At 42.1% G+C, this 15,751-nt stretch overlaps 1 protein-coding gene across 1 annotated transcript in view; it reads right to left on the reverse strand.

Moving 5' to 3' along the window:
• Nucleotides 1-1,087: 1,087 nt before the first annotated feature.
• LOC143768340 (putative DBH-like monooxygenase protein 2) overlaps nt 1,088-15,751 on the reverse strand; it is a 72,936-nt gene continuing 58,272 nt past the window's right edge. The window contains exons 7-13 of the mRNA XM_077257022.1: nt 9,241-9,407; nt 6,612-6,703; nt 6,240-6,336; nt 6,076-6,135; nt 3,967-4,100; nt 3,054-3,168; nt 1,088-1,702 (exon numbers count right to left, since the gene is read on the reverse strand). Coding sequence (XP_077113137.1) covers nt 1,616-1,702; nt 3,054-3,168; nt 3,967-4,100; nt 6,076-6,135; nt 6,240-6,336; nt 6,612-6,703; nt 9,241-9,407 — 752 coding nt within the window. The 3' untranslated portion in view covers nt 1,088-1,615. The remainder of the gene's footprint in view (nt 1,703-3,053; nt 3,169-3,966; nt 4,101-6,075; nt 6,136-6,239; nt 6,337-6,611; nt 6,704-9,240; nt 9,408-15,751) is intronic.

The following is a 15,751-nucleotide window of genomic DNA, read 5'->3' on the forward strand; positions in this document are numbered from 1 at the left end:
AGATATGTATTGGGGCGAGGCGGCGACCACTCCTTTACAGATATACAGTAGAAAGGTCCGTTTTTCTGCCATTGCACTCGTAACACTGACTGTTTCCTAATGATTCTAATTGCCAAATCAACACCTAGAACCTGAGTCAGATGCTATTAAAGAATAAGAGGTATAAAAGTGTAAGAGATAAAGTGGAGGTTTAGAAGATAAAGTATGAATGCAATAGTGAAAAAAGCTATTTCACTAGTTGTGCTCCAAATCTCCCGGAGAAGGGACAGGAAGTCTTCAAAATCTTTTGAATGGTCAGAAGGCAAGAACTTCTTAAAAGGTTATTTACAGAAAATCAAGTATGGATAGGGAAAAACCTTGAGGATCGTTGGGGGACTGACTGCTGACACCTCCAGCAATCCCAAAATCAGGGTGCTGGAACCCTAGATGGAGTGGAGGTGTGCTCGCTCAGCCTTTGCATCATTTGTTGTCTATGGGGCTGCTGAGTTCAGCGTTCATCTATTTCCTGCAGTCCCCATATACAATGTAATGAGTGGAAGTTGAGCTTGAGGACCTCCGCTCCATTCAAGATCGGGCCACAGAGCCCAATTATCAAGGTTCCAGATCCCTGATTTCAGGATCGTTGGTGGTTCCAGGACTCCCTGGTAAAGGAAAGAAATGTGACCTTCATCCCCCTGAAGATGTTGTGGCTAATGTGTTACATTGCTGCTCTCCCTATATGTGATGTTTCATGCAATGGTTCACAGTATTATTATGTTGTGCAGAAATATATCAATGTATCTGAATGCACTTGTGTTGGAGACGTTTTTAGGAAATAAAAGGAAGTTATTTCCTGGCTGGAAGTTAGGTGTTTATTGATGAGAAGAGAAGGAGGAGAACCGCTTACTGTGGGTGTGTATGAAGAAGACTCCAGAGATAGCAAGAAGGAAAGTAACTAGAGAAGTGGCAGGCATACCTGACGTAGCCTTTTCCTCAACATAGGAGGTAGCTTTTTGTTACTCTAACTTTGCACTTTCCAGTCTCGAGTTTGGAGGATGGGATGTTGCCATTTTAGGATAAATTTTTTGAAGATCAAAAGACTGTAATAAAGCCAAACAAATAATTTATTCTGTACGGAAATTTAATGCACCTTCTCGTATAGCATTATAGAATGGTATATTGTATCGGATCCCTATTTCAGATAATGGTAAATTCCAGTCAGACAACACGTTAATTTTGCTCAAAATTTTGAATGATACTTTATGGGGTAGGATTTCCACTAATCACAAAGATATAGTAGTGCCTTCCTTACACACATGGACCAATATGACACTTCTGTCCTACAACAGGGCATTATCATTTTTGCTGTATGTTATGAAACAGTCTTCTCCCACCAGTGGCTGACGTCTCCAGGAATTATGTCCCAATGGTTGATGAGCCAAAAGTTGGAGACACTGTAATAAAAAAAGCATCTAGAAGCCCATCAAAAAATTGATAGTCCATACTGTATCCTTTCTTCTCCATACAGGTGAATTTAGATCCCAGATTAAAATAAAAGGAAAAATATGTAACTTATTTAAGGAATTATTTGTAGTTTGTAGATAGTTGAACTTCTAGTAGGTGTCCATCTCATTTTCTATGTCTCAGAGGAATCCTCTTCACAGTGGTAAGGAGGAGGTAGAGAGATGGTCGGTAACTTAAGTGTCTCATTTACTCTCTTCCCCTGTCGAAAAAGAAAATGCACAGAAAGTGTAAGTATATACTAATAGTATTCAACACAAGATCTCTGGTCCTTAAAGGAGCACAATTATGTTAAAAATCTGCAAAAATAAATACACCATGACAAGATAATAAAATGAATGCATGGTCAACCAGTTGACAGGATAAATGGTCAACCAGTGACAAAGATGTATTTTTACTAGTGGATATAATGTATAGTTAACCTGGGCAAAGAAGAATGGTAAAACATGGGCAAGATGCATGGTCAACCAGGGAACAAGATGCATCTTCAACCAGTGGAGAAGATGCATGGTCAACCAGGGACAAGATGCATCTTCAACCAGGGGACAAGATGCATGGTCAACCAGGGACCAGATGCATCTTCAACCAAGGGACAAAATGCATGGTCAACCAGGGACCAGATGCATCTTCAACAAAGGGACAAGATGCGTCTTGAACCAGTGGAGAAGATGCATGGTCAACCAGGGGACAAGATACACTGTCAAAAGTGGACAAGAAGGATAGTCACCCAGGGACAAGATGCATCTTCAACATGTGGACAAGATGCATGGTTAACCAGGTGAAAAGATACATCTTCAACCAATGGACAGATACATGGTCAACCAGGGAATAAGATTTATCTTCAGCCTGTGGACAAGATGCACCTTCAACCAGGGGACAAGATGTTCATTATACCTAAATTCTGACATTATTATGAGGCCTCATCATACTAGTTACCCATTAGGTCCATTAGTAGACCACCCAATCTAGAGCAAACAAGTCTGTACATTTTTGGGTAAGGTCACCAATAATATCTCTGTTCTTTCCTCATACAGTAAACTACCAATAACATTTTAGCTTGACTTAGCTAGCTATGCAAATAAGAAAAAAGTCATCTAAACCAGACTTTTTGAAGCAAATATCTTATGTGAGTCCTCCACCAAAGCAGGTGCTACAGAACAAAATGGGCAATTAGGATTTTTGTTTCTCAGTTGCCACTCAAGGCTTTTCCCCTCTTTTAATTTGAATAAACATGATGCTTTCTCCAACTCCCATTGTATTTCCCTCCACCAGTTTCCTCCAATTCAAGTTCTTCACTCTTCGCTACAAAGCCTAGAAAATTCTGCTCCATTAGGGATGAGGTAACCCATCGAACCATTGGGGTAGTGTAATAATAAGTGATAGATGGAACAAAGATTGATCGGAGATCTGTTTTCCTACTTCTTACACATGGTTGTCCAGGCTGGATGGAGGACTTGTAGATGAGTCCTACATAACCTGGCTGAGTAGTGAAGACTTTGAGAAGTAAGAAGATTGTATGCTAATGTGATAGGACAAGTAGATACTTTACCAACCTCACGATTTTCAGCCATTGCCAGGTGACTCACTGTCATGACTGCTTTCTGGGCATTCACCTTGCTTTCATCATCCCATTCAAAACCATCAATGTTTAAGATTGCATCCATTATGCTGAAAGACACAATAGCAACTTGTGGGTGGGAGAAGTCATTATATAACATTGATAATACCCAGGACGTTTCAGGACACAGACCACTGACTTCTTCTGGAATGTCCGATGCTGCCGTAGCGCCAATCTCCTGAGATAAAGAATTTCTCCCATCAAAATTTGTATCCTCTTACAATTGCTCATTTTGCCTTTCTACCCAGATCATTCTTCTCTTTTCCATTAGGTCTATGACATCACATGATTGAAGGAGGAATAAGTTGGGGAGACATCAAGAGCAATAGGGTTTTAGGAGAAATTGGTCTAGGTGAGAGGTATAGCAAATGTCTCACCTTTTGGGGTTGTTTAACCCACAACTAAGGAATCAGGGTGTGACAGCTGCTGCAGGATCCTCAGATCCGGAGATCCCACCATGTACAATTGGTAGGACTAGTAGTCTGCGCTGCTAGGTTCAAGAAATCTGGAGAACGTAGAGCTTTATTCTCAACACGTTTCGGAAATTGAATGAACTTCTCACAAGTCTGGTTTCAAATTTCTTTTAATAACCGGATTATACAGCCATTTTGACACGGATTCTCAATGTGAGCACACCTGCATCATCAGGTTTAAGAGAACTATTTAATACTGAATGGAGCTTTTATTGTGATATCGGGTGATAGACTAGCTTTAACCCTGTGGTTTACCCATCTACTTATGACTAACCATCATCTCAAGATGGTTTCTCAATAGATTCTGTAACTACAGTCATCCAACTTATTATATTATTTCCCCACGAAGTTGAGTCTATATCTGGTGGAACTCACGAATCTGCCCTTTGCAATCCGATAGCTTCTGCGACGTATTGTATATCAATGTAACTCCAGCAGGCGGCGATCGGGACCAGAGGATAGTAGAACAGGAAGCCAATACACATTTCATTTAGAGAACTGGGACCTCCCTGTGGAGAAATGTGATCATTACGAACAATGCCACCTAGTGGTCAGTTTATCATGATGTTAGAAATGTTTGTTTGGTAATACATAATCAAGAACTGTATACTGGAACAATATCATAATCTATCCTTAAAAAATGGGGAAAAAAAGCTTGGGATGCCTTTTTATGACATATTTATGTCATACCTTGCTTTTATATAAACAGTATTTATAGCCAGGCAAATTAAACATAATTTCACAGAAAACTGTCAAAATCATCTGGATAAAATTGTTTGTAAACAACTTTGTTTCAAGCATGTGATGCTCGTTCACACTCACCTGTGGCAAGTAACAGGTGTGGGTAATATGAAAATCACACCTGAAACCAGAAAAAAAAGTGGAGAAGGTGACACAATCTTCGCATTGTGTGTCTGTGTGTGCCACACTAAGCATGGAGAACAGAAAGAGGAAAAGAGAACTGTCTGAGGACTTGAGAACTGATATTGTTGAACAGTAGCAACACTCTCAAGTTACAAGTCCATTTCCAGAGATCTTGATGTTCCTTTGTCCACGATGAGCAACATAATCAAGAAGTTTACAACCCATGGCACTGTAGCTAATCTATCTGGATGTGGACGCCAGAGAAAAATTGATGAAAGGTTGCAACGCAGGATAGTCTGGATGGTGAATAAGCAGCCCCAATCAAGGTCCAAAGAAATTCAAGCTGTTCTGCAGGTTAAGGGTGCAGCATTCTGTTACTTGCCACAAGTGAGCTTGAACGAGCATCACATGCTTGAAACAAAGTTGTTTATCCACAATTTTGGAAAGTTGCCAAAAATTTTGTCCAAACCATTTTTATGGGTTTTTTGTGAAATTATGACTAACATGCCTTTTTTTCTGTTTTTTTGTGTTGTTTCAGTACACACAAATTAAATTGTATAACAAAACGTGTAATTGCAATAATTTCCTGGGAGAAATACTTCATCTGGAACAATTTCAAGGTGCCAACACTTTTGGCCATGACTGTAGAAAGATAGATATAGATAGATACAGATATATATTTTTTCTTTAAACTCCATCCCATTGCCGCAGGTGTAGAAATGTGCATATCCAACTATTGAGCTGAGTGCTAGTAGGCATCCCAACAGTAAGTTATCTGTATACTGTTTCTTTGTAAAGCAGATAATAGAACAAGTTTCTTGGGCTCCAAATTGTTTGACAATAACCTTGAACGCCTTCCTAGATTGATAAGCAACAACAATTGTGTCTCTAAAGTCATTGTTGATGTCTTTCTTCCTTGACATTGTGTTAATGCACATCTGAATGACCAGCAAACTTTCAAAACTTCTGCTTCTATTGGGGTGCCCACTATTTCTCCTGAACAATTAAGAGCATGCACCTAGCTGACACTTACCCTCTTAATTCCTAAGATCATTGCTAATGTCTTTCCTCCAAGGCACTTTGTTAGTACACACCTGAACAACTTAGACCAGGAAATTCATCAAACTTCTGCTTTTATAGAGGTCCTTACACTTCCTGGTGAAAAATTAGTCAAGGACATTTGTTTAGCAGCATCTGGCTGCTACTTGTACCTTCTTAATTCCTAGGGTCATTGCTGATGTCTTTCCTCCTCGGAATTGTTTTAATATATTTAGACCAGCAAACTCCCCAAACTTCTGCTTCTAGAGGTGGTCAAACTTCTTGATGACAAATTAATCTAGAGGTTTTTAATTGGTGACACCAGGCTGCAATTTATTCTCCTAATTTAAATGGAAGCAATAAGGGTTTGTACATTTTGCCCTACTTTTTGGTATAATAATGACATGGTATAATTTGTCATGTGTTTAATTAGATTTGCTCTAAATTAAGGCTTTCTCTTTCCTTGTCATCACAAGCGATGACCCATAATCATTGATTTGATGGACTGCTCTAAGAAAAATAAATAAAATCAATGGAAATATATATTAGTAAATGTGATAAATGCTACTAGATAAAACTTACAAAGGTGACGCCTTCCCTGTCCATGGTGTTGGATGTACATTCGACCACTATAATGTCTCCCTGAGTAAAAAAAATAGATTATTCTTGATACATCTCTAACATCCATCTACACATCCATACAATATCCATCATCTGCCCATTATAATATCTATATAAACCCTTACCATTTTTACAGAAATTTCTGCTGGCAAATTTCTGATTTGCTGAAAACTGAAATCATATTTCTTGTCTTCCCCAAGGCTTCCTATTAATGTTCCATTTCTATGGAGAGAAGAAATTATTCCAGTGATATGACTTTTTAACGTAAAGACGAATAACCTTACCCCTTTGACACCATCTGAAAAACGGCCAATTGGTCCCACTAGAAAAAATCATTAGGAACAGATGGTGAGATGTAATTGAAGCCATTTTGATTGTCTGACAGCTTTCCCTAATCAATGGGCAAATACAAAGGATTTATATTTTCTGCTGGTTTCCATTGTATTTTAACAGTAAGTCACGAAGAGATCCGTAAGCAACCATTGCCCTGCTCTTACCTGTAGTGCATTACCCGCAGACTCCGAGCAGTGAGATGTCCATGCAAGAGATATGCTTTAACCGTCAGGTCAGGAATGGTCTCATTCAATGCCTAAAGAAGACCAGGAGATAACTTTAGAAGTGACCCCAGTTACACCTCTGGGAGTGAGAAGACCTCCTTGCTCTTTATGCTTTTCTTAAATGGGAAGAAGACTAATTTTGCTGCCCTGGTTTTAACTCTAACTACCCTAGTCAAGGGTTTATGGTTCTCTTGATGCCCAGTACCTAGGGCACATGCCATGCCACTTGAGCCTTAGCTATGTCACTGTTTCTTTCAGTTGACAAAATGAGAACAATTATGGTAAAATATCAAATATGAAACATAAACGCTAATCAGCCATGATATTGAAATCCCCTACCTAATATGGTGTAGCACTCTGTAACTCAGGGGTGCTCAACTTTTTTGTCCAGGGGCCAAAATGTCATGTTAAACCAATCTTGAAGGCCGCAAAAAAAATGTTAATAGTGTACTTCCACGAATACATCACTATAACCACTGTCAGTTCGTGAATTCTTGAGGCTAATTTGGAGGGTTACTGCTCCAAAAGCTCTCCAAATATTCCTCATAATATCAAAACTCCAAGTTTTGAGGAGCTTTAACATAGCCATGTAGCACATCATCTGAAAAGTTATGGATTGCTACATGTGTACAAGTCAGAAACACTGTCAGTACATGAATGCAGTTCCAGAATTATCTTCAGTACGTGAATCCATCACCAGAACCAAAGTTATTACATAAATGAAGCACCAGAACCATCATCAGTATGGGAAGGCTTTCAAATTTTACTTTTAATTTTGATCTAAAACATAAACAATTTAGGGTATAAAATTCAGTCCCTATTCTGCCTAAATTATTTTTATATTACAGTGCTTACTGCTCTCTGTATTGATGTAGTGCGTAGCACCCCGGGATGCTAACACTTATCTGGCAGAATAGGACAGTATATTTTAGCACACTAGTCCCCCCCAAAATGGTTCACCACGTTAGCTGCATTATCAGCTGATAGGACATAGGCTTGAAAGCAATAGGACAGTATAGTTTAGCGCACTAGTCCCCCCAACATGGGTCACCACGTTGGCGGCGTCATCAGGGGATGAGACATAGGTTTGTGAACATGGTGAACCATTTTGAGGGGATTGGTGCACTAAAATATACTGTCCTATTCTGCCAGATAAGTGTTAGCATCCCGTGGTGCTACGCACTACGTCAATACAGAGAGCAGTAAGCACTTTAATATAAAAATAATTTTGGCAGATTAGGGGCTGAATTTTATACCCTAAAATGTTTATGTTTTAGATAAAAATGATAAAAGTTACATTTTAAAGCCTTCCAGTGAGGGTTTATTTGGGGTTCTCCCCAATTTGTTAATTATGTGTATATCCCTCCAAAATTTTTTTGCTATCCTCATATTTGTAACTTGCATCATTCATCAGTACAGAAATACAGAAGCAGAAGCATCATCAGTACAGGAACATAGCACCAGAACCACTCCACACTATATTGTCCCCCAGCAATGAACCTCTCATAATATCCCAACACATTTACTCTCTCTATAATTTCCTCCCACGCTTCCCCTTTCCATAATGCATCTCACCCACATGCTGTTTCCTCTCTATACTGTGCCCCATCTCCCACTTGGCTCCACTGCACCATAATTGTAGGGTTGGACAAGACAGTCAGCTTCAACCCTCACATACGTCAAGGAAACCTGGCCACTTTTGACCCGGTAATGGAATTGCTTACTGCCCTTTCTTACATCACTACTAGAAGATACTCACTACTGCATATCGGGAATACCACCAGACAAGATCCACTTTATATTGGGAGAACCCTTCCAGTAAAAACCACCATACAAGATCCACTTTATATTGGGAGAACCCGACATTACCCGTCAAATACCTAGAACATCCAACAAGACTACCGCATACCGGAAACATCCCACAAGACTCACTTTATATCTGGGACACCCCACAAGACCTGAGATATACTGGGAACACCCCACAAGACCTGACATATACCTGGAATACCCCACAAGACTGGTTGTATACCTTAAACACCCCACAACACCTGTCATATAATGGGAACATTCCACAAGACCTGCCGTATACCGGGAGCATCCCACAAGACCTGTCATATACTGGAAGAATCCCACAAGACCTGCCGTATACCGGGAGCATCCCACAAGACCTGCCGTATACCGGGAACATCCCACAAGACCTGCAATATACTGGCAACATCAAGCAAGATGTATCTTATACAGGAAACAGTCTACAAGACCTGCCATATGCCATAAACATGCCACAAGACCTGCCATATTTCAAGAACACCCCAAAACATCTGCCATATGACAGGAACACCCCACAAGACCTGATTTATACTGGGTACACCCATTAAGACCAGTTGTATGACAAGACCACCTTAAAAGACTTGCCATATATCAGGGACACCCTACAATTTATTCCTGAGGTTATTAAAGGAGTACATGACATTGATGACTTATGCTTATCCTACAAATGGATGGTCTTGACCAAGGGAGATGACATTATTTGTCATTATTACTTCTGCGCTCAAAGGCCAGGATCACTTACTATCTCCATCAAACGAGTGTCACAAATTCCATAATTTCTGAATTCTTCACATCCAGGTGGAATGAATTGCATGGGAAAAGTAAATACTCCAGTCATCAAGGTGCCACTGTCATGAGGACGCAACTCGGGGGTGTAATACATCCTTATTCCTGAATTATCAATTAATCCTGAAAGTCAAAGATCCAAAACACAAAAAGTCACAGTGACAGGCATATTTACTCCAACCTTAGGCTTGACGGGCATTAAGCAAGATTATTCATATTACCTAGTAAGAATAGGTGGTACTGATGAAAGCCCCTTATTTTACGACTGTGTGTTGTCTGAGGGGGCAGAACAAAACTCTGGGACTCTCTCATTAGAGGTTCTTTAAATTCTTATTTCACACTCTGCCCTTGAGGACACGTTTGTTTTATCAAAATTGTTAAATTATTTAATGACTAGGCCTTTTAATGATTAAAGTTTTTGACTTTTCACATTTCAGGAGCCTTAATTCTTAGCTTTTCCTTGACAAGGATGTAAGAGGTGCTCTTCTTTTTTTGCAGGGGAAATTCTATAATTTGCCGATGCTGTTATTGAGTACCTATGAATTATTGGGTAATTTGGGTAATTTATATAATTGATTTTTGCAATGAAAATTTAGAAAAAATAAAAAAAGCTATTTTTTTGCTTTTTTTATTTTGTGAGTTTTTTTTCCGCTTTAAATAAACTGTTAAATTAATTCTTTGTATCATTACAGTCATATGAATACCTGATATGTTTAGGGTTTTTGAATATGATGGGAAAAAATGATTCTTGTCTTTTTTTGAAAAGGAAGGAAGTTTATTTTATTTTTACTAATGACGTCTTTTTTTTAAATAATAATAATAATAATAATAATTTTTATTTATATAGCACCAACATATTCCGCAGCGCTTTACAACTTATAGAGGGGATTTGTACAGACAATAGACATTACAGCATAACAGAAATCACAGTTCAAAACAGATACCAGGAGGAATGAGGGCCCTGCTGCTCGCAAGCTACAAACTATGAGGAAAAGGGGAGACACGAGAGGTGGATGGTAACAATTGCTTTAGTTATTTGGACCGGCCATAGTGTAAGGCTCGGGTGTTCATGTAAAGCTGCATGAACCAGTTCATTGCCTAAGTATGTAGCAGTACAGACATAGAGTGCTATTAACTGCATAAAGTGTATGAAAACATGATGCGAGGAACCTGATTATGGTTTTTTTTTATTTTATTTTTTTATTTATTTATTTATTTTTTGAATGGGCCACACAGGGATGGTTAGGTTAATGCATTGAGGCGGTAGGCCAGTCTGAACAAATGAGTTTTTAGGGCACGCTTAAAACTGTGGGGATTAATCGTATTAACCTAGGTAATGCATTCCAAAGAATCGGCGCAGCACGTGTAAAGTCTTGGAGATGGGAGTGGGAGGTTCTGATTATTGAGGATGCTAACCTGAGGTCATTAGCGGAGCGGAGGGCACGGGTAGGGTGGTAGACTGAGACCAGAGAGGAGATGTAGGGTGGTGCTGAGCCATGGAGTGCTTTGTGGATGAGGGTAGTAATTTTGTACTGGATTCTGGAGTGGATGGGTAAACAGTGTAATGACTGGCACAAGGTAGAGGCATCGGTGTAACGGTTGGTGAGGAATATGATCCTGGCTGCAGCATTCAGGACAGATTGGAGCGGGGAGAGTTTGGTAAGAGGGAGGCCGATTAGTAGAGAGTTACAGTAGTCCAGACGAGAATGAATAAGTGAGACAGTAAGAGTTTTTGCAGAGTCAAAAGTAAGAAAAGGGCGAATTCTAGAAATGTTTTTGAGATGCAGATAAGAAGAACGAGCCAGTGATCGGATGTGGGGGGTGAATGAAAGCTCGGAATCAAGGATGACCCCAAGGCAGCGGGCATGTTGCTTTGGAGTAATGGTGGAACCGCACACGGAGATGGCAATGTCAGGCAAAGGTAGGTTAGTAGAGGGAGAGAACACGAGGAGTTCAGTTTTTGACAGGTTCAGTTTCAGATAGAGGGAGGACATGATGTTAGAGACAGCGGTAAGACAATCACTGGTGTTTTCTAAAAAGGTCGGCGTGATAACAGGAGAAGAGGTGTATAATTGGGTGTCAGCATAGAGATGATACTGGAAACCAAATCTACTGATTGTTTGTCCAATAGGGGCAGTATACAAAGAGAAGAGGAGGGGCCTAGGACTGATCCTTGAGGAACCCCAACAGTAAGGGGAAGGGGAGAGGAGGAGGAACCAGCAAAACATACAGTGAAGGATTGGTCAGAGAGATAGGAGGAGAACCAAGAGAGAACGGTGTCCTTGATGCCGATGGAGCGGAGCATAGTGAGGAGGAGCTGATGATCCACAGTGTCGAATGCTGCGGAGAGATCCAAGAGAATTAGCATGGAGTAGTGACCATTAGATTTAGCTGTTAATAGATCATTAGAGACTTTAGTGAGGGCAGTTTCAGTAGAGTGTAAAGAGCGGAAGCCAGATTGAAGAGGGTCGAGAAGAGAGTTATCTGAGAGATAGGGGGTAAGACGGGAGTGGACCAGGCGTTCGAGGAGTTTAGAGATGAAGGGAAGATTAGAGACAGGTCTATAATTAGCAGCACAATTTTGGTCGAGGGAGGGTTTTTTAAGTAATGGATGTATGATGGCATGCTTAAATGAGGAGGGAAAAATACTGGAAGTGAGGGAAAGGTTGAATATTTTTGTTAGGTGAGAGGTGACAGCCGGGGAAAGGGACTGGAGGAGATGTGACGGAATGGGGTCACTGGTGCAAGTGGTCGGGCGAGAAGATGCAAGGAGCCTGATCTCTTCTTCTTCTGTAACTGGTTCAAAGGCAGAGAGTGAACTAGATGCAGTGGGGGAGGGAGGACAGTGCATGGTATGAAGTGATTGGGAGATGATTTCCTGCCGAATGTGGTAAATTTTTTCTTTGAAGTAATTGGCCAGATCGTCAGCGCGGAGATCTGTGGTTGGGGCCTGCTCTCTTGGGTTGAGTAGGGACTGGAAAGTGTCAAAGAGACGTTTAGGGTTATTTGACAGTGAGGTGATGAGGGTGTTGAAATAGGTTTGTTTGGAGAGGTGAAGGGCAGAGTTGTATGCTTTTAGCATGAACTTATAATGGATGAAATCTTCGGGTAGATTAGATTTTCTCCACAGACGTTCGGCGCACCTGGAGCACCGCTGCAGGAAACGTGTTTGCAGCGTGTGCCACAGTTTTAAACAAAATTTGTCCCCCTCCCTAGAAATGATATCCTCATGGGGTGGGCATTATTTTATGTTTTTTCATTTTGAATTTTTTCATTGTAACTGGGGCCCCAGTTACAAAGGTAAACAGCCCCTTATAGTGATAGTCTTGGGACATTGACAGAGGTGAGCTGGGACTCGGTAGACAAATCCTCACTGGATCTGGGGGGACTCATGATCGCATGATTGCTAGGCCTGGAGTTACCCATCAACATGTTAGGGCATGCTAGGCTATGGGTTGAACTAGATGGACTTAAAGTCTTCCTTCAACCTTAATAACTATGTAACTATGTAACATGGGTGCAATAGAAGCATTGGTATTGCCAGCCTCAGCATTCACTACACAGTCGTGCAAAATTTCAAAAGAAAAAGCTAATTATTTTTCTAGTGCTGAAGATTCAGGGCAGTGCACATTTCCCAGAATTCTGGCCAGGTGCACCAGATCCCCAGGCAAGCATCATTTTGACCTGTATCAGCTTCAAAATGACACCCATACTGTTACACACCTGTCACAGGTATGGGCTCTTTTCCTTTCACCCTGTCTGCTAAACATTTTTGTGCTCCATGTCAGGCTTTGCAAGTAGTCGAGTATGCTCCTAGGTGATCATCTACCTAAGCCTATTTAAGGCCCGCCTAGACACACACCCGTATCTTGGTATTAAGAATTTTAGTTTGTCTGTGCACAGCTCCCTGTCTGCTGTCTCCAGGATGTCCCCTAGCTGCCTTTGGCTTACAGTTTCTCAGTTACCTGTATTCCTGCAATTTCAGTACCTCTGCCAACCTGTCCATGGTCTTCAGACTGTGTCTTGTCTGCCTGCAGCTTCCAGGACCTCTGCTAATAGTCTCCAGTCTGTCCGCAGTCTCAAGTCCCTCTGCTGTCTGCCTTGCATGCCTCACCTGTCTGCTGCACCGACGTTCATGTGCCTTGTGCTTATGCAGCACCCCCAAGGGCCGTGGGGATACTCGGTACATAGCCAGTTCTTAAAGGGGACGTGTTACAGCAGCAGTGACCCTGTCCGTGTCCCTGGGTGTCCAATAAAAGGGGAATAAAGTGAATTAAAGTTTATGGGATAAATGTTCGTGACGCGACCTGTGGTATTCGGCAAATAAGAGATGTTAGCCGATGCTGCTTGGAGAGACCGCTGGGGCTGATGGTGATGCAGCAGAGTTGGTACAGCTCTCCACAGGTAGAGCTTTAGTCCCAGGCACTTAAGTTGTAAATGGTGGTGATGGCAGTTGTGGTAGTTTTAGTGCAGGGTGGATGGCGCAGTAAATAAGTGTGAGGACACAGCAAGGTGCAGTTTCCAAAGCTTTACTCACAGTTCTTAGTTGCCCCAGCCAGGGTGCTGTGTCCTTCAGGTCTGTGGTCCAGCCAGCTCTCAAGCAATTTGGATGCACTTTCCAGAACCCTCATTCTTTGTTCCTTTCTCTGGCCGTCTCTCTGCGCTGGCTTCACCTCTCCTGCCCTGCGCCTGCCACACAGTGTCCCAAGCCAGCAGCCAGGGATCCTGTCGGGTGGTGAGTGCTATGTGTGAAGATGTTGCTGTGCTTCTTACAAAAGCCACAGCCTCCAGTTAACTAGCTGAGTCCTTAGTTTCTCCACTAGAATGGGGCCGGTCCCCTTGCCTGTAACCTGGTCCCTCCACCTGACTCTGGTCAGCGTGAATACGAGCCCCACGGGTGGACTTCTCACTGCCCGTGCCTCTAGGACCCCTTCTGTCCTTCTGGGAGCTTCCTTCAATCTTTCCCTCTCAATTATCTCTTCAGGAGGTCAGGAGCTGCAGACCCTCACGTCTGCTCAGCTCCACTTCTCTCACAAACTGACTAACTTTCCCTCCTAATTAGCTCCTCCCCTACTCTACCTACCCCACCCACTCCTTCAACACCCTTTGCTATCCAGCCTGGGATGAATCCATCCTCCCTTATGGTGCCCTGACTGAAGTGTCTAGTGTTGGATGCAGGTGTACGGTTCTGTGCCATGCCTCCTCCTTACCTGAGAGCGGAATACCACACTTCTGGGTGAGGTGCAGTATCTTTGTGGCGACTGGGCCCCAGGAGCGCCATATTTAAAGGATCCACCTTACTTAGTGAGCCCTTGAAAGAATACCAAGACCCTGGATCCCAAAGGTTTAGCAGCTACAATATCATTGTTGGGGATTACAGACTCTTTTGGCAGGTTCCCTAAGAGGGGGGTACCGTTACACACCTGTCCCAGATCCGAACTTTGCTCCCCTCACCCTAGTCTGCTGTACTCTGTCCTGCTTCATGTCGGGCTTTTCAGGTGGCCCAGCATGCTCTCATGTGATTGTCTGCCTATATAAGATGAGCATATATAAGGCGCACCAAGACACACACCTGTGTCTTGATATTAAGACTTCAGTGTTCCTGAGTTCTTTCTGCCTGTGTCTTCCAGAACCACTGCTACCGGATGTCCTGTTTGCCTGCAGCTTTCAGCACCTCTGCTACCTGCTCCCAGTTTTCTGTGATCTCTGTTACAAGTCTGTGCTTTCCAGGATGTCTCACATCTGCCTGCAGCTTTTAGTATCTCTGCTATCTGTCTATTTTGTCCAGGGTATCTCCAGTCTGCCTGCGGCTTCCAGTATCTCTACTACGTGTCTGTAGTCTCCAAGACATCTCTTGTCTGCCTGAGGCTTCCATTACCTATGCTAACTGTGTTCTGTCTCCATACAGCCTCCAGTGTATCTGCTACCTGTGTTCTGAGTGTCACACCTGTCTACTGCACCGACAGCCATGGCCCATGTACCCATGGGACCTTGGGCTTGGAGGACCACCTCACCAGGAGAGCCTAACAGATGCAGTTGAATTCTGTGGCAAAGCAGGAAATCATAGTCATCCCAGCTCCACCACTCTCTGCTTTGTAGGCTACAGTTTACAAGATGTCAGCATCCTTGCACAGAAAGCACAATGACATCACTGCATTGTACTGCCTGCACCTGCCCACTCTGACTGCAAAGAAGACCTGATTGCTTAGATTTAGGTAATATAGACTTTATTTTTTATGGGGAATTAATTAATACTTTTTTTTATTTTTCAGGGGGCATTAATACATTCTAAAGGGGGCATAATTTTGTTAAGGGCCATTCAAGAGGCATTATTATTGGATTAGAGAATGCAATAGTTGCCTTGCCTTGGCTCTTTGCTGACCCACTGGTTGGCATTGCCATTATATTACATATATGGCCGGTTTTAGATGACTGGACATCCCGCTGATGTGACAGCAGTAGGAATC

The sequence above is a fragment of the Ranitomeya variabilis genome, chromosome 4 (assembly GCF_051348905.1).
Source record: "Ranitomeya variabilis isolate aRanVar5 chromosome 4, aRanVar5.hap1, whole genome shotgun sequence".
In the NCBI taxonomy this organism is placed as follows: Eukaryota; Metazoa; Chordata; class Amphibia; order Anura; family Dendrobatidae; genus Ranitomeya; species Ranitomeya variabilis.